This window comes from Tachypleus tridentatus, chromosome 6 (genome assembly GCF_004210375.1).
Source record: "Tachypleus tridentatus isolate NWPU-2018 chromosome 6, ASM421037v1, whole genome shotgun sequence".
Classification (NCBI taxonomy): Eukaryota; Metazoa; Arthropoda; class Merostomata; order Xiphosura; family Limulidae; genus Tachypleus; species Tachypleus tridentatus.
Window position 1 is genome coordinate 3,846,972 of NC_134830.1, and position 25,208 is coordinate 3,872,179.

The window sequence follows — 25,208 nt, forward strand, 5'->3', positions numbered from 1 at the left end:
GTAGGACTCTTCCTTCCAGTTTTTTCACATAAGACTGTAGAATTCGTCCATCTATTTACATCTCACTCAGAGTGCAGGACACTTCATTCTAGCTACTTCTTACTTAGACTGTAGAGCATTTATTTCTCACTCAGAATGTAGAATTCTTCCTTCCAGCTACTTCTTACTAACAGTGTAAAACTCTTCCTTCCAGTTAATTCCTACTGATAGTGTAGAAATCCATCCTTCCAGTTACTTCTTAATAATAGTGTAGAAATCAGTCCTTCCAGTTACTTCTTACTGATACTGTAGAACTCTTCCTTACACCTACTTCTTACTGATAGTGTAGAAAGCTTCTTTCTAGTTGCTTCATACTGATAGTGTAGAACTCTTCCATCTAGTTACTTCATACTGATAGTGTAGAATTCTTCCTTCTAGTTACTTCACACTGATAGTGTAGAAATCTTCTTTCTAGTTGCTTCATACTGATAGTATAGAATTCTTCCTTCTAGTTACTTGATAGTGATAGTGTAGGACTCTTCCTTCTAGTAATTTCTTATTTAGAGTGTAGGTCTCTTTCTTCCAGTTACTTCATACTGATAGTGTAGAACTCTTCCTTCCAGTTACTTCATATGGATAGTGTGGAACTCTTCCTTCTAGTTACTTCACACTAATAGTGCAGAAATCTTCCCTCTAGTTACTTCTTACTGATAGTGTAGAACTCTTCCTTCTAGTTACTTCATACTGATAGTGTAAAATTCTTCCTTCCAGTTACTTCTTAATGATAGTGTAGAACTCTTCCTTCTAGCTACTTCTTATTGATAGTGTAGGACTCTTCCTTCTAGTTACTTCATACTTATAGTGTAGAATTCTTCCTTCTAGTTACTTCATACTGATAGTGTAGGACTCTTCCTTCCAGTTACTTCTTATTTAGAGTGTAGGACTCTTCCTTGTAGTTACTTCTTACTGATAGTGTAGAACTCTTCCTTCTAGTTACTTCACACTAATAGTGTAGAACTCTTCCTTCTAGTTACTTCTTACTGATAGTGTAGAACTCTTCCTTCTAGTTACTTCACACTAATAGTGTAGAACTCTTCCTTCTAGTTACTTCACACTAATAGTGTAGAACTCTTCCTTCTAGTTACTTCTTACTGATAGTGTAGAACTCTTCCTTCTAGTTACTTCATACTGATAGTGTAGAACTCTTCCTTCTTGTTACTTCATACTTATAGTGTAGAATTCTTCCTTCTAGTTACTTCATACTGATAGTGTAGGACTCTTCCCTCCAGTTACTTCTTACTGATAGTGTTGGTCTCTTCCTTCTAGTTACTTCATACTGATTGTGTGGAACTCTTCTTTCTAGTTACTTCACACTAATTGTGTAGAACTCTTCCTTCTAGTTACTTCTTACTGATAGTGTAGAACTCTTCCTTCTAGTTACTTCACACTAATAGTGCAGAAATCTTCCCTCTAGTTACTTCTTACTGATAGTGTAGAACTCTTCCTTCTAGTTACTTCACACTAATAGTGTAGAACTCTTCCTTCTAGTTACTTCTTACTGATAGTGTAGAACTCTTCCTTCTAGTTACTTCACACTAATAGTGCAGAAATCTTCCCTCTAGTTACTTCTTACTGATAGTGTAGAACTCTTCCTTCCAGTTACTTCTTACTGATAGTGTAGAACTCTTCCTTCTTGTTACTTCATACTGATAGTGTAGAACTCTTCCTTCTTGTTACTTCATACTTATAGTGTAGAATTCTTCCTTCTAGTTACTTCATACTGATAGTGTAGGACTCTTCCCTCCAGTTACTTCTTACTGATAGTGTTGGTCTCTTCCTTCTAGTTACTTCATACTGATTGTGTGGAACTCTTCTTTCTAGTTACTTCACACTAATAGTGCAGAAATCTTCCCTCTAGTTACTTCATACTTATAGTGTAGAATTCTTCCTTCCAGTTACTTCTTACTGATAGTGTAGAGCTCTTCCTTTTAGTTACTTCATACTGATAGTGTGGAACTCTTCTTTCTAGTTACTTCACACTAATATTGCAGAAATCTTCCCTTCTAGTTACTTCTTACTGATAGTGTAGAACTCTTCCTTCCAGTTACTTCTTACTGATAGTGTAGAACTCTTCCTTCTAGTTACTTCATACTGAGAGTGAAGAACTCTTCCTTCTAGTTACTTCACACTAATAGTGCAGAAATCTTCCCTCTAGTTACTTCTTACTGATAGTGTAGAACTCTTCCTTCTTGTTACTTCATACTGATAGTGTAGAACTCTTCCTTCTAGTTACTTCATACTGATAGTGTAGGACTCTTCCTTCTAGTTACTTCTTACTGATAGTATAGACTCCTTCCTTACAGTTGCTTCATACTGATAGTGTAGGACTCTTCCTTGTAGTATCTTCTTATTTAAAGCGTAGGGCTCTTCCTTCTAGTAACTTCTTATTTAGAGTGTAGGACTCTTCCTTCTAGTAACTTCTTATTTAGAGTGTAGGACTTTTCCTTGTAGTATCTTCTTATTTAAAGTGTAGGACTCTTCCTTCTAGTAACTTCTTATTTAGAGTGTAGGACTCTTCCTTCAAGTAACTTCTTATTTAGAGTGTAGAACTCTTCCTTCCAGTTACTTCTTATTGATAGTGTAGGACTCTTCCTTCCAGTTACTTCTTATTTAGAGTGTAGGTCTCTTCCTTCTAGTTACTTCATACTGATAGTGTAGAACTCTTCCTTCTAGTTACTTCTTACTGATAGTGTAGAATTCTTCCTTCTAGTTACTTCTTACTGATAGTGTAGGACTCTTCCTTCTAGTTACTTCACACTAATAGTGTAGAACTCTTTCTTCTAGTTACTTCTTACTGATAGTGTAGAATTCTTCCTTGCAGTTACTTCTTAATGATAGTGTAGAACTCTTCCTTCCAGTTACTTCTTACTGATAGTGTAGAACTCTTCCTTCGAGCTACTTCTTATTTAGAGTGTAGTACTCTTCCTTCCAGTTACTTCTTATTGATAGTGTAGGACTCTTCCTTCGAGCTACTTCTTATTTAGAGTGTAGGACTCTTCCTTCCAGTTACTTCTTATTTAGAGTGTAGGTCTCTTCCTTCTAGTTACTACATACTGATAGTGTAGAACTCTTCCTTCTAGTTACTTCACACTAATAGTGCAGAAATCTTCCCTCTAGTTACTTGTTACTGATAGTGTAGAACTCTTCCTTGTAGTATCTTCTTATTTAAAGTGTAGGGCTCTTCCTTCTAGTAACTTCTTATTTAGAGTGTAGGACTCTTCCTTCTAGTAACTTCTTATTTAGAGTGTAGGACTTTTCCTTGTAGTATCTTCTTATTTAAAGTGTAGGACTCTTCCTTCTAGTTACTTCTTACTGATAGTATAGACTCCTTCCTTCTAGTTGCTTCATACTGATAGTGTAGGACTCTTCCTTCTAGTAACTTCTTATTTAGAGTGTAGAACCCTTCCTTCTAGTTACTTCACACTAATAGTGTAGAACTCTTTCTTCCAGTTACTTCTTACTGATAGTGTAGAACTCTTCCTTCGAGCTACTTCTTATTGATAGTGTAGTACTCTTCCTTCCAGTTACTTCTTATTTAGAGTGTAGGTCTCTTCCTTCTAGTTACTACATACTGATAGTGTAGGACTCTTCCTTCTAGTAACTTCTTATTTAGAGTGTAGGACTTTTCCTTGTAGCATCTTCTTATTTAAAGTGTAGGGCTCTTCCTTCTAGTAACTTCTTATTTAGAGTGTAGGACTCTTCCTTCTAGTAACTTGTTATTTAGAGTGTAGGACTTTTCCTTGTAGTATCTTCTTATTTAAAGTGTAGGACTCTTCCTTCTAGTTACTTCTTACTGATAGTATAGACTCCTTCCTTCTAGTTGCTTCATACTGATAGTGTAGGACTCTTCCTTCTAGTAACTTCTTATTTAGAGTGTAGGACTCTTCCTTGTAGTAGCTTCTTATTTAAAGCGTAGGGCTCTTCCTTCTAGTAACTTCTTATTTAGAGTGTAGGACTCTTCCTTCTAGGAACTTCTTATTTAGAGTGTAGGACTGTTCCTTGTAGTATCTTCTTATTTAAAGTGTAGGACTCTTCCTTCTAGTAACTTCTTATTTAGAGTGTAGAACTCTTCCTTCCTCTAACTTCTTATTTAGAGTGTAGGACTCTTCCTTCCAGTTACTTCTTACTTTGATGTTAAGACTCTTCTTTCTACTTTTTCTAACTGAAATTGTAGGGCTCTTTGTTCTTGTTATTTCTCACTTAAAATGTCGGACTCATCCGTCCAGGTACTTCTTATTTAGAGTGTAGGACCCATCCGTCCAGGTACGTCTTATTTAGAGTGTAGGACTCATCCATCCAGGTACTTTTTATTTAGAGTGTAGGACCTGTCCGTCCAGTTACTTTTTTTATTTATAGTGTAGGACTCATCCGTCCAGGTACTTCTTATTTAGAGTGTAGGACCCATCCGTCCAGGTACTTCTTATTTAGAGTGTAGGACTCATCCGTCCAGGTACTTCTTATTTAGAGTGTAGGACCTCATCCGTCCAGTTACTTTTTTTATTTATAGTGTAGGACTCATCCGCCCAGGTACTTCTTATTTAGAGTGTAGGACTCATCCGCCCAGGTACTTCTTATTTAGAGTGTAGGACTCATCCGTCCAGGTACTTCTTATTTAGAGTGTAGGACTCATCCGTCCAGGTACTTCTTATTTAGAGTGTAGGACTCATCCATCCAGGTACTTTTTATTTAGAGTGTAGGACTCGTCCGTCCAGTTACTTTTTATTTATAGTGTAGGACTCATCCGTCCAGGTACTTCTTATTTAGAGTGTAGGACTCATCCGTCCAGGTACTTCTTATTTAGAGTGTAGGACTCATCCGTCCAGGTACTTCTTATTTAGAGTGTAGGACTCATCCGCCCAGGTACTTCTTATTTAGAGTGTAGGACTCATCCGTCCAGGTACTTCTTATTTAGAGTGTAGGACTCATCCGTCCAGGTACTTCTTATTTAGAGTGTAGGACTCATCCGTCCAGGTACTTCTTATTTAGAGTGTAGGACTCATCCGTCCAGGTACTTCTTATTTAGAGTGTAGGACTCATCCGTCCAGGTACTTCTTATTTAGAGTGTAGGACTCATCCGTCCAGGTACTTCTTATTTAGAGTGTAGGACTCATCCGTCCAGGTACTTCTTATTTAGAGTGTAGGACTCATCCGTCCGGTACTTCTTATTTAGAGTGTAGGACTCATCCGTCCAGGTACTTCTTATTTAGAGTGTAGGACTCATCCGTCCAGGTACTTCTTATTTAGAGTGTAGGACCTCATCCGTCCAGGTACTTCTTATTTAGAGTGTAGGACTCATCCGTCTGGGTACTTCTTATTTAGAGTGTAGGACTCATCCGTCCAGGTACTTCTTATTTAGAGTGTAGGAATCTTTCTTCCCGTTGCTTCTCATTCAGAGTGGAGTACTCTTCCTTCTAATTACTTGTCACTCAGAGTTTAGGACACTTCCTTCCAGTTATTTCACACCAGATTGCAAGAATCTACTTTTAGTTACTTCTCACCTTAATGTAAGTCTCTTCCTACCAGTTACTTCTTAGTTACAGTGTATGGATCTTCCTTCCAATTTTTTTTTTTTTTTTCAGAATGTAGGGCTCTTCCTTGCAATTACTTCTCACTGATAGTGTCGGGTTCTTCCTTCTAGTAACTTCTTGCATAGAGTATTGGACACTTGAGTCCAATTAATTCCACATATATTTCACAGTGAAATACTTCTAATATGAGATAATGAAGCAATTGTTTTACTTATAAAAGTGTAAAAACTTATTTTGTGAAATCATATGATTTACCCGAAATCTGTATATTTCTTGTTCATAACTGAGATGAGAAAGTGAAGTGTGCCCCAATTAGTAAAATTGTAGCGGATTGGGAAAATATCACTAGCTTGATGGCTTTTGACAAATGTTTTATAATGGAATTTGATCTATTAAGTGTTAAATAAATTGAAGCTAACAGTACTTAAATACCACAAAGTAGAGAAACGTTTCGAGTGGTAGCGATTTTTCCATCCGCTGAGAGTAGACCAAAATTATACGACTAATACGAAAACACAAAACAACTCCATTTGCTATGGAACTTGTTTATAATGTCTTTGATGGTTTTCTGTGGAACTGGTTTCTAAGGTTTTACTCTTTGCAAGACAATGTGTCTACAATATCAGATAGATAATTGTTGTTATGAGAAAATAAATTGTTGCACTTTTCATTTAAATGTTTTGATACAAGTTTAGAAAAACGACCTTACATTCCAGATAAATATAAGATAATATATTTTTTAAACTATGTTTCGCCTTTGCGGCTTCTTTACGGTTAATATACATAATTGATGTTAAAATATTCGTTAAATTATAAAACTGTTTGTAATGTTCTATTTCTCGAGTCTTCCGTGACGTGCGTTTAACAATGTGTAAAATATTGTTGTTGTTCTAACTAATTACGTAGCTATACAAACACGTCACATATATTACTTTAATAATTTATATACAATAAAGATTACCTGTTTCTTTTGACGATTCATTGAGACTAAAACAGATATAAAATCTTTTACACCAAATGCCACATCGTTGGTATTTGTTTTTAAGGATTCCAAACTGAACGTCGAAGCTAACAAATCGCGTTCATTTTACTCTTATTTTAAAATAGTTTGGTACATAGTTCAGTACCGGTTGTTAGCTTATAATTTCATAGACTTATCGCTGAGGCATTTTAAATAATCCAAAAATGGAGGCTATTTTAATAAAATAATAAAAAGTAATTCATGAGCAAACTGAAAGGTAATAAATATTTTCCTTTAGACTAAAACGTTAGTATTTGGTATGTAAGTGTTTGTCTCTGTTACAATAAAAATAAGTTTTTTGTTTGTTTCGAAAATGTACCTGCACCTACCATCTATATGCGCATGCGTACAAACCAACGTGAGAATACTTTATTATACATTTTAGACAGCCATGTGCTAAAAACACTTAGAAGTGGAACTGCATATTACGGTGTCTAGGAGTATGTTACAAATCCTCTGTTTCAAAAAGTATTATCGCAGTGAAGAGACTAATTTTACCGTAAATGTTTAAAGAATATTTGCTGTTATATATATTTATGTTTTACTGTTATCAATTGGCGTACATTTGATGTAGCAAAATATTGTTATATTTGAAATTTATTACTATCCTAATTAATTTTATTTCGTATTCTTAAAAGTATATTAGTTTATATTTATAAATGATCTTTTTTAAAGTGTGAAGGCATCGGGTTATCCTGAAGATGATGACTTTAGAAAGTCGAAACGTTGTTCTCCACTTTATTAGTAAAAATTTTAATCCCCATACTAGCTGTTCTTAGATACATGCTTTGTGCGAAATTCCAAAACAAACAAACTTAGATACATTATTAGAAATATCAGTTTTCTCTATCCGATTCACTCAGACAAGGTCATGTAATATTACGACAAGCGGTGAATCATAGTAGTAAGTAACATTTACACCCTAACATACCTTAAGGAGTTCATGTTATATTACGTGAATCGCTAATTCAAGTAACTGGTTAACATTTGTACTTTAATAAATACTGAGATTTAAAGTCTCTAGTAACGCCATATAGTTTGAGAACCTAAACACACACTCATGCTTCTTGTTAAATAAATTGGTAGTTTTCAATTAGGCCTACCTTGGTCATTTTTAAATACGCCCACAAGGTACATTTTTTTATCGTGAGAATACTGAACTTATCACATAGCTTGAAGTGTATCTGAAGGTGATATAATGATAATGGATAATTATTAACCAATTAGAGTGACGATTTTAGTATTGGCCAACAATTATGATAAGGTAAGACGACTGTAGGCATGTCTTGTACAAAAATTAAAACTATCTAACGTGTATGTGTGTAAATACATATATATTACTTTGTTATAACTCAAAAACAAATTAAACAAAAACGATGCATCAACTGGAAAGATCCCAGGTTACAAGCTACAATGTGGGATTACAAAATGTACCCTATGTTTTGGAGGTGACTCCAAAACAGGAACCACATTGCGGTGGGGATACACCGTCTACCAGTATTAACCTCAATTCGCCAGTCTCACATAAGAACTAAATAGTAGCATTAGATATAGAATTAGAAATAAAAACTAGGAAAGCGAGATGTGGGTGTTCAAGCCCACAACGCCCCACATCTGTATCACCTTTTACTGCCTGCAGACAGTTGTGGGAAGGTGACCCTTCTCCCCAGTAAAGAATTAATTGAAATAAAAAATAAGGTACTACTATTTGGGGGTAAGTAAGATGAAAACTCACCTCTTGTTGTTAGCTTTTCAGCCCACAATATGGTAGAAAGGCACAACCAAATACAGTATTTCTGAATCTATAAGTGAAAGCCTTTTACTTTTTCAAACACACGACGATAATAAGTCACGTTTCGGTTCGTTATACTGGACTTTTAGGTCATTGAGGAGCTGGACAGAGTCAGATACATTTTTAACTACTTCCTTCTAATTAGGACTCTTTCTCCTCTCTTAAAAAGTTGCGGGGTCTTATCTACCATTGGCTTAAAAAGTGTAGCACATAAGTCGTGAGATATTAAGATGCTGATACAAAAAATATCACAGTTGTTTATTTTATAAGTTTTTAAAATTTTAAAACGTGGAATTAATTTAAATGTAAAATTGCTCATGAATAGATTACTTGTTCTAATAAGTTTATCATCAAGTGCTGTTGTTCCACGATGCTTCTTTCCCTTTTATCTTCTCTCTGCACCTTCTCTGTGATTAAACACATCACTATCTATACTTTGAGTGGTCCACGAATGTTCTTATCTTTTGTTTACACTTAAAACTCATTATTTTATTAATGTTGATAAAACTGACAACAAAATTCACATGCGGAAGAACACACTAGGGAGGTGTGATACACAATGCCCTTAACAACATCAGATTTCACAGTGCTAAAAATAGTCGCCAAGACGTATCATTTCACAATAACATCAATTTTTACAAAATCTTTCGCATCTCATGCTAATCAGCATAGCTTGAGATGTCATTCAAATAGTCCTCAAATAATGTATATTGTTACAAAACACATACGTATGGGATAAATGTACCCTCATTTCTTTCATCTTTAGGTCTAGTACAATGACTCACATGAAAATCAGTCTCTTAACTCCACAACAGAGTATGGTATGTATCACACAATATGTATCATACAACCCGCAACAAGTGGTGATCGTATGCAATAATTCTTAATGTTACAACAGTCTCTGGTATGTGATATACAATTCACTCCAACTAGTTGTCACATACAATATTTCTATAGGTTACAACAATATGTGGTAACTGTGCTGCCTCTGCTGGTGGAATTTTGAAGTATTCATCGTATATTATAAAATATTAACTGTATTAAAATGTATTTTTCATCTATTTCGCTATTTGTGGATCTTTTTTCAATTTTTCTGTAAACTCACCATAAAATAAATGAAGCTACAATTTTATTTTTAAACATAAATCGAATCACCGACGTCAAACTCGAAGTAATTGGTATTAATTACACCATTATGGAACCCGCCAACGACTTCCTGAGCAGCATTACAATTTGAAACAGTGACTTGGATGTAGTCATTATGGTAAGTCCATTTTTTTTTCATATAAACATATATGTATTTAGACTTGAGTGGGACCCGTTTTAACACAGGTCGTAGTTTGCTAGTAATTCAGTCTTTTGCTAGTCCTATAAGTCATGATACGTTTGTTACATAAAATTTGCTTCACTAAATGGCCCGGCATGGCCAAGTGAGTTGAGGCGTGCGACTCGTAATCTGAGGGTCGCATGTTTGAATCCCGGTCGCACCAAATATGCTCGCCCCCTTTCAGCCGTGGGATGTTATAATGTGACGGTCAATCCCACTCACTATTCGTTGGTAAAAGAGTAGCCCAAGAGTTGGCGGTGGGTGGTGATGACTAGCTGCCTTCTCTCTAGTCTTACACTGCTAAATTAGGGACGGCTAGCGCAGATAGCCCTCGAGTAGCTTTGCGCGAAATTCAAAAACAAACAAATACAGAAATATTCCCGTTGTTTACTGTCGTGTCATAAAATGTAATTATTCACAAAGTTAAAGTATCTAAATAAAACTTATGTAATTAAACCAAGTTTTCTGTACTTATTGCGAAGTGGAGATGACTGCTACTTCAGTTACTTTTCTATTAAAGAAATGGAAATTTTGAAGGTTTTTCTCATCTTCAAATCAATACCTAGTTGTCACAGCTCTTTAGGTAGACCTTCAAATCAATACCTAGTTGTCACAGCTCTTTAGGTAGACCTTCAAATCAATACCTAGTTGTCACAGCTCTTTAGGTAGACCTTCAAATCAATACCTAGTTGTCACAGCTCTTTAGGTAGACCTTCAAATCAATACCTAGTTGTCACAGCTCTTTAGGTAGACGTCGCAGCGTGGATATGTGTCAGTTGACATTACAGAAAAAAAATGACAGCAAAGTTTCATTATCAACCGCTGATACTCCGTTTAAACAGATCTCAGAATAAATAAAAGATAAATTTTCGTCAGAGCCGAGTTGTTTTGTAGATTAAATACAAAAAGTAACTTATTTAGTGAAACTTGTTTTGTTTGTTTGTTTTAATTTCGCGCAAAGCTACTTGACGGCTGTCTGCATTAGCCGTTCCTAAGTTAGAAGTGTATGACTAGAGGGAAGGCAGCTAGTCAGCACCAACCACCGCCAACTCTTGGGCTACTCTTTTACTAAAGAATAGTGGGATTGACCGTACATTATAACGCCCCCACGGCTGAAAGGGGAGAATGTTTGTGCCACCGGATTCGAACCCGCGACTCGGATTACGAGTCGAACGCCTTAACACGCTTGGCCATGCCGGGCCATTTAGTGAAGCAAATTTTATGTAACAAACGTATAATTATAGGACTAGCAAAAGACTGAATTACTAGCAAACTACGACCTGTGTTGAAACAGCGAGACGTGATCTAGGCGAGTTACCAATGTTGTATATTATAATAAATATTTTTACGTCAGGATCTCAGTAAACCTTATAAATGTATTGAGTAAAGAAGATATTGACGACATTACGTAAGAATATATTCATACGTAATAAGTAAAGAACCTACATGTAACTAAGAATATATTAACGTGTTAAGTATAGCAACTATATGAAACGTTATGTATGAAATAAAGAGCTACATTTAACTCTGAAGGAGAAGTAACTGGTAGGAAGAGCCCTACACGTGGGGTCAGAATTTTTATCTCTGTAGTTTCCAAACTATTTAACATCACTTGTAATTTACATGTTAAACTTGATATACATAGGTTATTAGCATTTTAATGGTTGATATCCAGATCCTTACACGATAATGAAAAAAAACAAAAAAAACCGCTAATTTTGTAATTAAGGGATAATTGGTTCAATAATGTCACGTGCAGATTACTCGTAATGTTACACAAGCACTGTTTGAGCAAGCCGTCCTTCATTTGGAATTGGTGGGCTGAACAAAAGGCAGTTTGTGAACAACACCCCCTTAAAACTTAGAATACTCTTATCAAATGGAGGTGTTTTACAATTACTCTTATAACGCACCCAGTCCCAAAATGCTGAGCATGACTGTTTGCAGCATCGAGACGTACTTATACACTTACAGCACGCTAACCAGTAAGCTAGGCCTTGCACCGTGTTGTTTTAAGCAGGCAGTTAGAAACCTCTGATACAGAATATGTGGGAGGGGGTAGAATATTATATACAAAAAGTGGTCTTACGTTTACGTGGCTGAAAACAAAATATTACACAGATGATCTTTCTGTCCATTTCAATTTCAATCTAAAATAAACCGAATCAAGAACACCTAGGTGTGGAAAAGATGCAGATATAAGATTTTCCCACCATCATGTCCCGAGTTGAACAAAAATACATAGCCTATCTAACTAATGAAAAAATATTTTCAGAAAAAATCATAAAGATGTGAAATATAAATTAACGGTTAACTTGGTAGATATACTTACAGCATTTAAGTCGCACGTTGAATCTTTTCCTGGTCGTACCTCATTGTTTTAAACACCAAAGGTGGTTTTGATTAGATATAAGTTTGTCAATACACTTCAATCATAGCAAGAAAGTTACTCTATAGTAATGAACATTAGCTTTAGGATCATAATCCTATCACTCGGAACAGTCCTACACTTTACAGAACCAACCACGTTATTTAAAATATATGGCAATAGTTTTCCTTTAAAACAGGGTTAGATTCTTTTAGAGTAACGTCATGGAATTTAGATTAAAGGTTTTTTTTGTCATCACGTTCGTTCAATTGGTATAGACTCACCAACCATTATTAATGTTAATTGCTTAAGCTAATATCACGTCACTAAATGTTCTTTAATTGGGGGGGGGGGGAACTTATTAAATGACATTTGACTGTCATGTACTTTTAAGGAAGCTAGAAATGAAGATGAACAATTCATGTGTAGAGTTTGTTGGATGGAGGAATATTGATAGGTAATAAATAAGTATAGACTGTTGGTAATTGTAGCAGGATTTCATGAGGATATTAAACCTTTACATGTAAGAAACACGTCAGTTAACAAGTAGTTAGAGTACTAATATAGTAAAAAAACTGGTGTGTTTAGTTATAACGGTCACATTCTGTTGAGCAACAAGTTCACTCTTGGTTGCTGCAGATGAGGAAGGAAAATAAAATGGTCAGAGACAGATATGGATAAGGATTCACTAATAAAGTCTGTAGATTGGGTAGTCTGGTGTAGATAGTGAGAAAAAGACTGATATTATGTTACCAAGGAACACAGGTGGATATAACTGACAGAGCAGGACTAACAAAGGGGACTAACAGAGATGCAGTTTGTGTGGTGCATGTTGGGGATAATGATGTAGATAAAGAGAAACTTAAATACAAAAAGGGTTAATAAAAGGTGTTTAAAAATGAAAAAACTAACTTAATTTTGAGGAACATTTTCCAGAATTAACTACAAAGATATAAAGTGGAAAGGCTTCTAGAAGGTATTTGTTACAGACCACCAAATGATACTGATCAAACTTTACAATAAGATTAAGGTTTCAGTTGTTAATGAAGTCACAATTATGGGTGGTTTTAATTTCAGACATACTGCCTAGGACATGTTATGAGTCAAACCATGGAAGAAGGTTTTAGAAACGATTCAGGAGTGCTCTCCACCAATTAATTAGTCAAGGAACATACTAGAACTAGAAACAGTATGGTTTTAGATTTATCATTAACTAAGTATAGACATGAGAATGGGTAAAGTGAGCATTGTTGTAACAGAAATGTTTTGTTGCACATAGATAAGGAATAATGAAAATTAAGAAGGTTAAACAGATGCTTTTAAACTCAAACTTTAGAATTTCATTGAATAGCCAACAAGGAAACTGTTGTTTTACAAATATTGTCATATTGTGTGGACAGGTTAGGTTACTTAAATTATTGTATAGTTGTAGATTTGGTGTATCTGGATTTTCAGGAAGTATATAACAAAGTACCACAAAAGGTTTGTAAAGAAAATCTATAGGAATGGGGATAAGTCAGAAGACGGGCTAAATGGAAGAAAGCAGATAGCTGTTACATATGGAGTTCAGTGGAACTGGGTTAGCATCACAAGTGGGGCACCTCTGGGTTTAGTTTTAGGCTCTTTGCTCTGTTTTTAATTACATTGACATAAATAAACGAACAGTCAATACTTAAGAAGGATAGCTGTGACGAGGAGCCTGCTGCTTTACAATAAGGATTTGGATCATTTAGTGAATTGGGCAAATACATTTCAGTTATGATACATAGAAGTGGGTTATCATAATTTGGATAGTAATAACCTTAAGTGTCAAAATAAGAAGGATCTTTGTAATGGTTGATCAGTCTCTTACACCATCCAAGTAGTGTGGTGTTAACAGGAGTAGGACAAAAGGTCTCAGCTTTTATCTACTGAAATACTTAACATACTGGTTAGGCCACATTTGAAATATGTTCATTCTTAGACTCCTTACCTTTGGAAAGGTATGAAGTTGGAGAAACTTACTAAAATGATGACCAACATTACAAATCTACAGTTATTACACAGAGGTCTTAAACATGTAGGAGTAACATTAAAACATGCTCTTGGGCCATATGAATTAGACAGATAACAGGTTTGCCGAGTTTTTTTTATTGAAACAATTAACACTAATACACAAGCATGGAATGTCCACATATTGATAAAGAATAGTGAAATCAAGTTAAGTTATACAAGTTAAAAACAATATCCAAAGAAACTATAATGCTGTATTAATATTTTGACAACTCAAAACCAAGTTTAAGCATGCCTAGAACAAAACACCACTTTACCAAATTTAATATTTGGGTTTGTGGAGATTTTGTTAAACTAAGTTTTGATAAATCCAAAGTTTAAGAATCAAAAGAAACACCAAGACAGGTTACATGTTTAAGATGTCAAATTTAAAATATTTGAATGCAAGTATTAATTTAATTATTAACAAACTATTACGTATAAATAACCTGTAATAAACAGACTGGCTACAACAGGGTAATGCCTCTAGAAACTTAATAACAAGCAAATACTATAAAATGTGACCAGTGTATCAAGAGTAAAATACACTTTGTTAGCAAGTAATAGTGCTATAACAATACAGGCAAGTGGAGCTGCAAGTTAAGATAACTGGTTTTAACAAGGAAAGTGATACAAAAAGGTCACAATAATCCAACGATGTCAGCATGATGGAATAAATCACAGTCAATGCACACTTAGTGTCAGGTGAGCTGAAAAAAAAGGAAGTTACCAAAACATTTAATAATAATTAAAAAAAAAGTTAAATATTAACCAGCTCACTGAAAATTTAAACTACACATCTTGAAAGAAGTTTTTATACATAAAAGTTTAAGATGTATTTATCCTAGCAGCATGACAAGAGTACTGTATGTTGCTTTCAGAATCTAGTCTGATGTGAGCTGCTGACAGGTGTCATGTTCAGTAATACAGTTACCTTGTTAACTAAATACATTTGGCAAAATATGTATTTAGATTTATACAAGTCTTAATATGAAAAGATTAGTCATGTAGTTATATTCTACAAGATAACATTTAAGGGTTGCACTCCAGGGTTTTTGTCGGCAACATGAAAAGAATTATTCCAACAAATAGTTAAAATAAGTTTACTTGAATATTTCTAGCAACTAAAAGTTTTCACTTCAAAAGGTAAACGTAGGCCACTCTACAAAGCAGCAGATTGTGTTAAATCTCTGATAATTTTAAATTCAAAGTTAAGCTTATAAAAAGAAATTACATTTAAAAAATGACAATGTTTGATCATAATTACAGAACCCACTCCTACTGGCAGTGGTTGTTTAACTGTTAAGTGGTGTAATTAAACATACCTAGTTGACAGCAGCTGCCAGGGCCACAACATTAAATCTCACATTCTCAGGATCCCTCTCTATAAACTTCTTACACACAGCAGCTGCATCCTACAAGTTAGAGGATATCCAACTATTAGGTAAATCTCAAAACTTTAAATAGTACATAATATTACAACCAAGAACAGACAAGTTTACTCACACCTGTAAGTGAGAATCTTCACCTTAGACCCAGGAAATTATCCAACAACCATCAGCTGGTTTGAAAAGTTCATATTTTACAAGTCTGTAAGTAAGCAACTAGAAAGTAAAGTTTAACTAAAGTTAATTTGTAGGCTTACAATTTTAAATAAAAAAAATAGATGTACATTTAAGGACATCTTACTATTATTGTATAAAATAACAAATTTAAACACCTGACACATACAGCAAACATTAATTGTCAAGTAGATCTGAGACTGAGAACATAAGGGTTAGTCTTACAGACGTTAAACATGCTTTACTAAAAGGTAACAACATCCTGTACAGTTTAATGTAAGAAACAAGTTAGTCTCAAAGTAAGGAAGCCCTGGAATCATTACTTATGTAAGTATACAAACAAGTTGTTGGTACAGAAAGCTAGTTGTAGCTCACAGATCATAAAAAAGTGGATGCATTAGACATTTTCCTTGAAGGTGGATAAGTGAAATTTAAAAGTTCATTAATTAGGCTTAAACATATTACATTTAAGTGATAAGTTATTATTGTATAGTTAATTTAAAACAGAAGAAATATTAATTTAAAACAATTACTAATTAACTGGTCAGATTTTTGTGGTTTTTAGTGCTAAAAACCCTTTCCTACATACAGGACCAGTAAGGAACTAAGCCTACCTTTAATAGAGTATCCTTTGAAGTTGGACCATGGTTAATTGAAAGGCTTTACGACCATCTAAAAGGTGGATGGTAAGAGAAACATTATTTCAAAAGATAAACTAGTTTTAGTTGTTTATGAAAATAAAAGATTAACTACTGTAACATGTTAATTTTAAAAAAAGGTTCCATTTTAAATACACCAAAATTAAAGATCTAGAACTTGGTGTCCATATTAACTAGTTTATTTAATACTTAATGAAGTATATTCATCTATGTACCGACATAGGGAGACATTTATGAGCGATATGTTTTGTATATCCAGTTGTATTTACAGTAACAACTAAGGTTAAGGAACTTTTAATAATTCCAAGTGAATATTTATCAGATCAAAACAGTCTATAAAATTACCAGATTTGATGACATTAACAAAAGTAACTGGTAAACAATTCTGCAAATAGAAACAAATAAACTTAAGTGAGCTGAACAAAAGTTTATTTACTGCCATTTACGTAAAGATCAGTTGGTTTAGCATTTACTCAAAGAATGAACAAATTAAAGTATAGAAGAAAACTTACCCAGTTCATACAGGTTACCATTTACTCAAAGAATGAACAAATTAAAGTATAGAAGAAAACTTACCCAGTTCATACAAGTTACCATCAACTTCTACAAAAGCTACAAAGTGTAGGTTCACTTCATCATCACTACTGGGTGTCTGTAAATAACAGTAGATATTTAAACTAGAAATACACCCACACCTGAACATTAGCAGTGTTTATAGTTAAACAAAGACTTAAAAACAATTCTAGTTAAATAGTTAACTGGGTTAGGTTTATTTTGAAAAATAGTACCTAATAACAAATTCACTAAAATACAACAGGAAAAGTGAAACTGAGTTAAAACATTAAGTATTCCAGATGCAAGAAAAGAAAACCATCCAATATTAAGTCTTGGACAATAGTGTAGGCACACTAGACTTCAGTTACAACTACAGTAGCAGATCTGGTATTTGGGTAAACTATGGACATCCTAGTTATAGGATCTTTCACTGACTACCTTCTATAATTCTTTAAGCACACTAGATTAGGTCAAGTTAACTTGTCAGGAAAATTGTTATAATTTACCCACATTAACCATTATCAAGTCTTCCTTCAATAACATTAAGATTGGAAGGAGATAAGGCCAGAAAAATGAGTAGAAACCAGTTTTGTTCTAGTGTCAAACTTTGTTCCCTTTAATTATCACAGTGGACAGAAATCTAGGAACACATTAATACAGAGAAATGGACACTTCAGAATATCCACAAAAACTAGGTAAGCAAATGAATGACTTTCAAACAAGTTAAATTATAATTACTGTCAAGGTTCTGTGAAGTTGAGATCAGTTAGTAACTGAATAAAAACATTCTAGTTAACTTGCATGTTACAAGCTATGCAACATTACTATACATACAAATAAATGCAAGACCCTGAACACAAACAATACACATTAATGACCAAAACTGAAACCAAATAGGATGGATCTTGTTATTTGTTAATGTAGTTTAGAAAACAAATTATGTTAGAACAGTGTCTCAAGACTTAAGTTCTAGCTATCTATTCAGTTTACTTAGTTCATGTAGTATTTGGAGCAGGAACTAATTACTACAGATGTAGTAATACTCCAAAACCAAACCTTTGGAGAATTTACATGGAAAATTAGTTCTTAATTAAACACATGAAGTTGTGCAAAGTTTGGATACTATAGCACTCTGTTGGGTTTCACAAGTTGGAGATTTCTTATAGTCATGTATAAGAGAATTAATTGCAGGACTATAGTAGTACATTTTGGATAGCAGATGTTGTGACAGACAGCTTTCTGATCAGAAAGTGTATATTTAAACATGCACTTTAATACTGAAAGTGTTCAAATATAAGAAAGGTTTAGTTTAAATACACTTAGATTAACAAGACCCAACATCAGCTCATGATCTGATTATCAAATCAAGGTCAACATAATTCAAACCTATTTAAGAATCACAAAGCTATACATCTCACTTAAGATAGTTTTAGACATAAGTTTACTTAAGTCCAGATTTGCAATCATGACATGATGTTAGTTTAAATATCTAGAATTTGTACCAAGTTGAGGTTGCTCATTTAACAGTAATTCATACTTGTTACTGCCAATAATATGGGTATTCAAAGAAATTCAGAGAACAAAAAACTTACTCACCTGACTCTGTCCTTCTTGTGCACTCATTTCATGAGTTGCAGAGATGTCCTAGAAAAAAAGATATAATATCTGGAAAACAGAGTTAGATTTTCTAATAAACTATATACCATCAAGTTTCCACAACCATATGGAATGTTTGTCTAAGACTAAATAAAAATTAAAGAATTATAATGGCAAACTAGTTTCAACTACACAGTTACATTGACAAAAATAGAACTGCCAAGTATACAAACCACTTCCACAGTTCTTACCTCTTCCTTTTCTAGGCACTTCCCACGTTCTTCAGGTGACAGATCTTTGGTTGCATTCAGGAACTTAGCCAGAGTGGAACTGTCCTCTATCAGAGAGATTTACTGTAAGAAACTTCACTAGAAAATGAATCAAGACAACTCGATATAGGTAGTAACACTCACTAATAAAAGCAAAGGAACAATTTTGTTTCAATCAGGTTTGTGGTAACCAGTCAAACTTTAATTCTCTGTATATTAGAGAGGACATTTGATTATATCTTTACTATATGGGTTTGTTGTAGCAAGTAATGTATTACTAAAAATTCACACTATATTTCTAGTCAAACAGTTCCTAGACTTACATTATGATTATGTTAGATATTTTACAAATGTAGGGTGACCTTTCATACCAGATAACCAAGCACAAACTACAATATGTACAAGTGTTGCCAAGCCAACAGCTACTTTAACATTCCACTTAATCTTTTGACCTGCTGACCATTGGGATGCACGTAAAAATATAAACCATAGCTTACAACACAACATTTCTTCAACTCTAACATATTCATGGGTTTAAAGACATTTGCATGGGTTTCTGATGCACATGCAACTATTGAGACAAATGTAGTTATTGGACAAGCAGCATCTTGGCAACACCAAGTTTGTTTTGAACATGTTCATTAAACATTGTATGGTGGTGGACAGTAAGGGTTAGCCACTACTGAAATTTTGTACACATTTATACTTAAGGGTAGGGTCACCTTGGAACTATAGATCTGTATTACCAAGTATGAACCCACTCACTAGTGACCAGTGGTACCACTACACTGAACAGAAAACTGCTTAAACATCTCACCCAGTTTGATGGATCCAGTGTTATTAGCCACAGCATGTAGGAGAGCCACAGTTCCACATGCATTCTTGATAGTCTGGTGCAAGAAATACACCTGGTCACTTACAGACTGACCAGAAGCTCTGATGGTGTCCTCTTCTTCCTTTACTAGCTTGTCATGCTGATGAGAAACAGTAACTTGTATGTTATGAATATCACTGACAAACTAAAATATACAAAACCCAATTTACCAAGTAAATAAAACTATTGCAGGTTAAAGGCTACACTTCCCATATACAATTCTTAAAATGAATTGATTCATGTTTGGTTAAGAATGTTACAATAGAAATACTCCAAATTTAAATAAACTGTCAAATGCTTCTCATGTAAGAAAGTCTTATTAAAACTATATTAATACAGAAAACAAGTCACCTCCTGTCCCAAAGGATAAAGTAATAACACAGCAAGTACTGGACTAGGAATCATAGCCAATAGGTCATCATCTAACCCAAATACATCAACTACTGACCAGTCTTTTGGCACTCCCAGCTTGTAAATAAACTGAAACAAATAACACATTTAATGATGCACGGGGGTTTCTGAAACTTAAAGTGAAAGATAGTACAGTCTAACTTAGATTAAAAACTTAGAACAAATACAATACATAACTATCACTCATTTGTTAGATACAAAGTTACCCACTAGTAACCTTACAAAACTCTTAAGGTTGATTGAATTAAGTTACTCAGAAAAGTATTAAAAAGTTAATTTATGATGAAAAACCTACTTAAAGTAGTGATGTATTCAAGACAGCTTGTATGGGTACTGAAACTTTAAAATAATGTAGAAAACAGTTCACCTTTCTTAGATTGTTTATCTGAAGAAAACCTAAAGAATTTTAATAAAGTTTTAAAACACCAATACCAGTCATCTTGAAATACATTAAAGAAAAATGTATCTCAAAATTAACTAAAAACAGAATCATTCAGGCCATAACATCTGTTGGTGGGTACAAACTTAAGTCTACACTTAGAGGTAGCAGTTTGAGAGAGAGTAATTTCCAGCTACATTAAGAAAAACAAAGTTTAAGACTGCTTTAGCATTGCAAAATTTCAAATGTTGCCTCTCTTTACTTGTTTCTAAAACTTCCTAGCATCATAAAATAAAACATTTTAATAATAATAATAATAAAACGTTGAGAAGAGAAATCTAATTTGTACTAGACTAATGAAGAAATAATTTAAATATTAATATATATATATATATATATTTATTTATTAGAGTAGAGAGAGAGAGAGAGAGAGAGTTAGGCTAAATTTCGCAAGGATAAAAAACATTTTGACGAAAGGAATAACTTAGAAGTAAGAGTTATTCGTAAGAAAGGAGTCGATATTGAATCGATAACAACTGAACAATGCAACGTTCAAAAGAGATGTCGTAACCAAATGAACGACACGATGTCACTTCATACAGTTTTTCCTGGAACTCAAGCCGACAACTGCGGGTAACAAGAGACTGCCGCTCAAACTCATAACTTGGATTGTGAATGAACTAGTTTGGGACAATATTCTGGATAACTGCTTACCTTATTCATTACCTGAAAAATAATAAAATAAATTTTCAAAGTCAGATTTACAAACAAAAAAAAAAAAATTGATTAAATATTACGATAACACAACAGTGCTACTACGTCTAACTAACAGCAAGTTAAACAAATCCTACGCTAAACTTAGACACTACTGGAGTAACATATAATAGGCTTAAATTATACCTAACTTAAAAAATATTTTCGCAGTTAAAACTGACTAACTTACTCTGTTGTAATTAACTTTGTTATTCATAATACTTACATCAGGATTTGATTCCAGAGGTAACCACTTTGTAGACATCTTGACTAGTAAATTTTCCAACTAAATATTCACAAAGAGAACAGAACAACATTTGGCGCCGGTTTGTAGCTTTTATACAAAAACTTCCAGCGTACTCTGGGGAGAAACCATTCTTCTTAGGGTGGGGTAAACTTGCCAGATTAAATTCTCCCAAGTAATTAAAATAATAAAAAGTAAAACAGAAATACGTTTGTAAGTAATCACGACAAATAATCACAATAAATTTTATTGTTAAGGTAATATCTGCAACTTTCTCTGACAAATAATTTCAATACACATTAAAACATTTAAATTAAACAGTCGATTTTATTTTAATAATGAGCAGGTTAGTTCGAAATATTAACAATAATTAGTCATATGTAGTGTTAAAATGTTTAATAATCTTCACTAAAGAGCCCTGATACTGAATAACAGGCCTTGGTAGCAGTGGATGTAACAGTTGCGGCACAATTCGGCCAGAAGATTTAACTCAGAGTTGTCTGTTAAGGTCTAATAATTTAAAGTTTCACTTAAGTCGAGCCACGAAGAAAAATTTTCCGTGAAATCTTTTAAAAAAAACTAAACTAAACAATGCACAGAACCAAAATTTGTATCCAACTTTAATACAAAAGGAAGAAATGCACGAGGTGTAAAAAAAAAAACCTCTAATATTTTGTTTCACCAGTTCACATTGCTTTCCCACCCTCTAAGTCAAGTTAAACGTACAATAAAATATATGAATAAATCCCACAAATAAAGTTAAAATAGGAGGTCCAAGTCACAAGTTACCAAAACAAAATTCGAGAAATTCAGAGTTTCTTGCGATCTAAATATATACTGGGACAAGTGTGACAAATACTTATGGTCGTTATGGGTGGATGCCCCACGAGCTGAAACGATTTATTGACTTTTTCTTTCTAAGACTCCTGTTGGTGATGTAAGATAATACACAACATGGTACAGTTACTACTGGTTTAAAAATAAGGACACTCATTCTAAAAGGGCGCTGTGACACTTGTTTTCCGTGAGTAACTTTCTAAGTGGTAATCGTGCTCTTTAATAGAGGTAGCAGCAATTTTTCTCTGGAACCCGGACAATTCTATAGGAAACGAATTTTATTATATACCTAACACTCATTTCCAGTACTCTACTTTTAACTGTATTTCTATATTCTATACCACGTTTATGGCCAGGTGGGTTAAGGCGTTCTACTCGTAATCCGAGGGTCGCGGGTTCAAATACCCGTCGCACTAAACATGCTCGCCATTTCAGCCGTGGGGGCGTTATAATGTGATGGTCAATCCCACTATTTGTTGGTAAAAGAGCAGCCCAAGAATTGGCGGTGGGTGGTGATGACTAGCTGCCTTCCCTCTAGTCTTACACTGCTAAATTAGGGAGGGCTAGCACAGATAGCCCTCGAGTAGCTTTGCGCGAAATTCAGAAACAAACTATTATATACTTGAATAATCAGTGATGTTCTTTGTGAACCTGACGATAACCGAAGAAGGTCGAAACGTTGTTCGCTCCTCTACGTAATATATTTTCTCAACCCAAACAAGCCGTTTTTACATATATATATACACTTGAATGTTTATAACTCCTCCACGTGCAAAGAGGTAATCATGTTCTCCACAAATACATAAAGTGGATTAGACACCTGACCGCAAGGGAATATATCTTGTTTTATAGAGATTAACCAAGAATGCTTTGGTGTCGAACCAACCACCATGGGTGTGAAGCTATATATTGTTTTACCAATGGTGACCAACCATAATAGTAAATTAGAATTTACTGTTTTTGTATCAGTTGATTTGAAGATTTATTGGTGTTTACTGATTCTGACAAAAGAGATTTTAGTTGAATAGTTAAATGCAGGTAATTTCTGCCAGGAATTATTTTATTTCACAAAGTTTGTAACATTCTATTGAGTTTTACTGCTCACAGGTGGTAGCACATTATTGAATCACGACTGCCGACAAATACTTTAAGAAAGTAGTCCGTGCAAGTTTCAACAGTAATGTCACAGACACTTGAAGCAATGTGTTGAAATCTACTAATGTATGTGGTGCGGAAGTCATATATGCACGTGTTTGTGATAACGTACGAGCTTGCAAAATACATATAATTTTACATAACGTCACTTTCAGGTTGTGTCCAACACAAAATGAATTAATCGTTGAGAACACTTGTTAACCATAGTTAAACTTTGAAAGAGAGTACGAGAACCTGATTAGCGCTACTTAGAATTGTGAAGTTAACTATGGCTATTGAACTTTATATAAAAAATAGATGACGTTTTGGTTAACTTAGTGTGAATGTAAGAATGTTTCAATTTTTCATAATTAAACACTCAGCAGGAATCGGACTTTACAGAAAGACATGATAGTAATGGTTAGACTCGCTCCACGCCAGTAGGGAAACACATTTTGATCTGTGTTTCGTAAATATTGGCTGCTAACATCATAATAAGGTCCAACTGCAATGTACGTTATTGAATCAGAATACCTGTGAAAAAGTAAATCGGAAACAGTTTCACTAAACATAGCAAACATAGCTTTGTATGCTCAATGTTTTGTTTGATTATGTGAAACACTTTTGATTTGACAGATGGAAGTACTTCCAAAGCACATAGTTTTCGAACTTATTTTTAGCGTTTTTCATTAAGAGTCAATTAGAGTACATGAAGATATAGTACTGGAAGTAAGATGTAATACTTTCACGAGAGATGTGGTTATTCTCCTCTGTACTGAGCTTGAAAGAAACTTGTGTAAAAGAAGTAGGTAACTATTCATGTGTGTTTAATCTAAGTAGGTCAGTTTCTTTCTTACTGGGCCCAGGTTCACGTTTTATAAAACAATTAGAATAGTAAAGGTAATAGGATGTAATGATCGGTTTAGATACAGCTCAGAACACAAGGATACCTGCACTGAATGTGTAGTAAGGATCGTATTCTACAGTCACACGAGCCTTTAGATCTGAAACTTGACCAAAGTTTTGTGACCAGTAAGTGTTCTTTCAAACTAAACCTGCGTCTTCAGTCCACACTTTTCCTATTTAAGATCAAGCTCTTCAACATTCTGGTTATGTTTTTTGCGACGTGTTAGTATTCTCATTGTTGCAGAAAATATACTCAAATCACTTATAAACAATAAGAGAGGATATGGCGAGTAATTTCTGTTTAATTTTGTGGGTGTTTCTAGCATTAACTACTACAGTTGGGTCTTACTTTCATGTTGTTAGAATTATGGATGAAAACATGCAGGCTTTGAATGTTCCAACTATTGGATTAGTCCTTCAACCTTGAAAACATCACCAAGTGCTATCTGCCATCTCAACATCAGTAGTTCTTACAACTGAACTCACAACATCCAGTGTGCCATTCATCTGGTCAGTTCCGATATGATGAAATTTAGGTGTAAGTAAGACGTAATGAATCGTCGGGAAAATACATGCCAGATGTTGTGTAAAAGAACAACCATCATGGTATATGAATCCACCTGCAGTAGGACCACTACATTACTTATCCCAGCACATAGCTTTACAATTAAACAAAAGATCATTCAAGAGACCCAGCTCTTTTTATCACAACTACAGAAGCAACCTACCAGGTGACATTAACCATTGTCCCAACACTAGCAAAAGCACCACTAGCTGATACCATGATTCTTCGGTGTGCATCCAGATTTTGACTTATGTAAAAATGGAGGAATAACACTTCTTATTCCACGAACGACAGGAAGTCAGGTGGCTGGAGGTCCGTCCATTCTATAACGACAGGAAGTCAGGTGGCTGGAGGCCCG

General features: G+C 34.3%; 1 protein-coding gene across 1 annotated transcript; it reads right to left on the bottom strand.

Moving 5' to 3' along the window:
* Nucleotides 1–14,578: 14,578 nt before the first annotated feature.
* On the bottom strand, nucleotides 14,579–20,138 carry LOC143251852 (ubiquitin carboxyl-terminal hydrolase isozyme L3-like). Its single transcript, XM_076503128.1, is given in 9 exon segments — nucleotides 14,579–14,816; nucleotides 15,432–15,521; nucleotides 16,283–16,323; nucleotides 16,326–16,340; nucleotides 16,904–16,979; nucleotides 18,479–18,526; nucleotides 18,730–18,815; nucleotides 19,565–19,721; nucleotides 19,973–20,138. Coding segments are annotated over 8 exon segments (660 nt in total). The 5' UTR covers nucleotides 20,120–20,138; the 3' UTR covers nucleotides 14,579–14,816.
* Nucleotides 20,139–25,208: the final 5,070 nt, after the last annotated feature.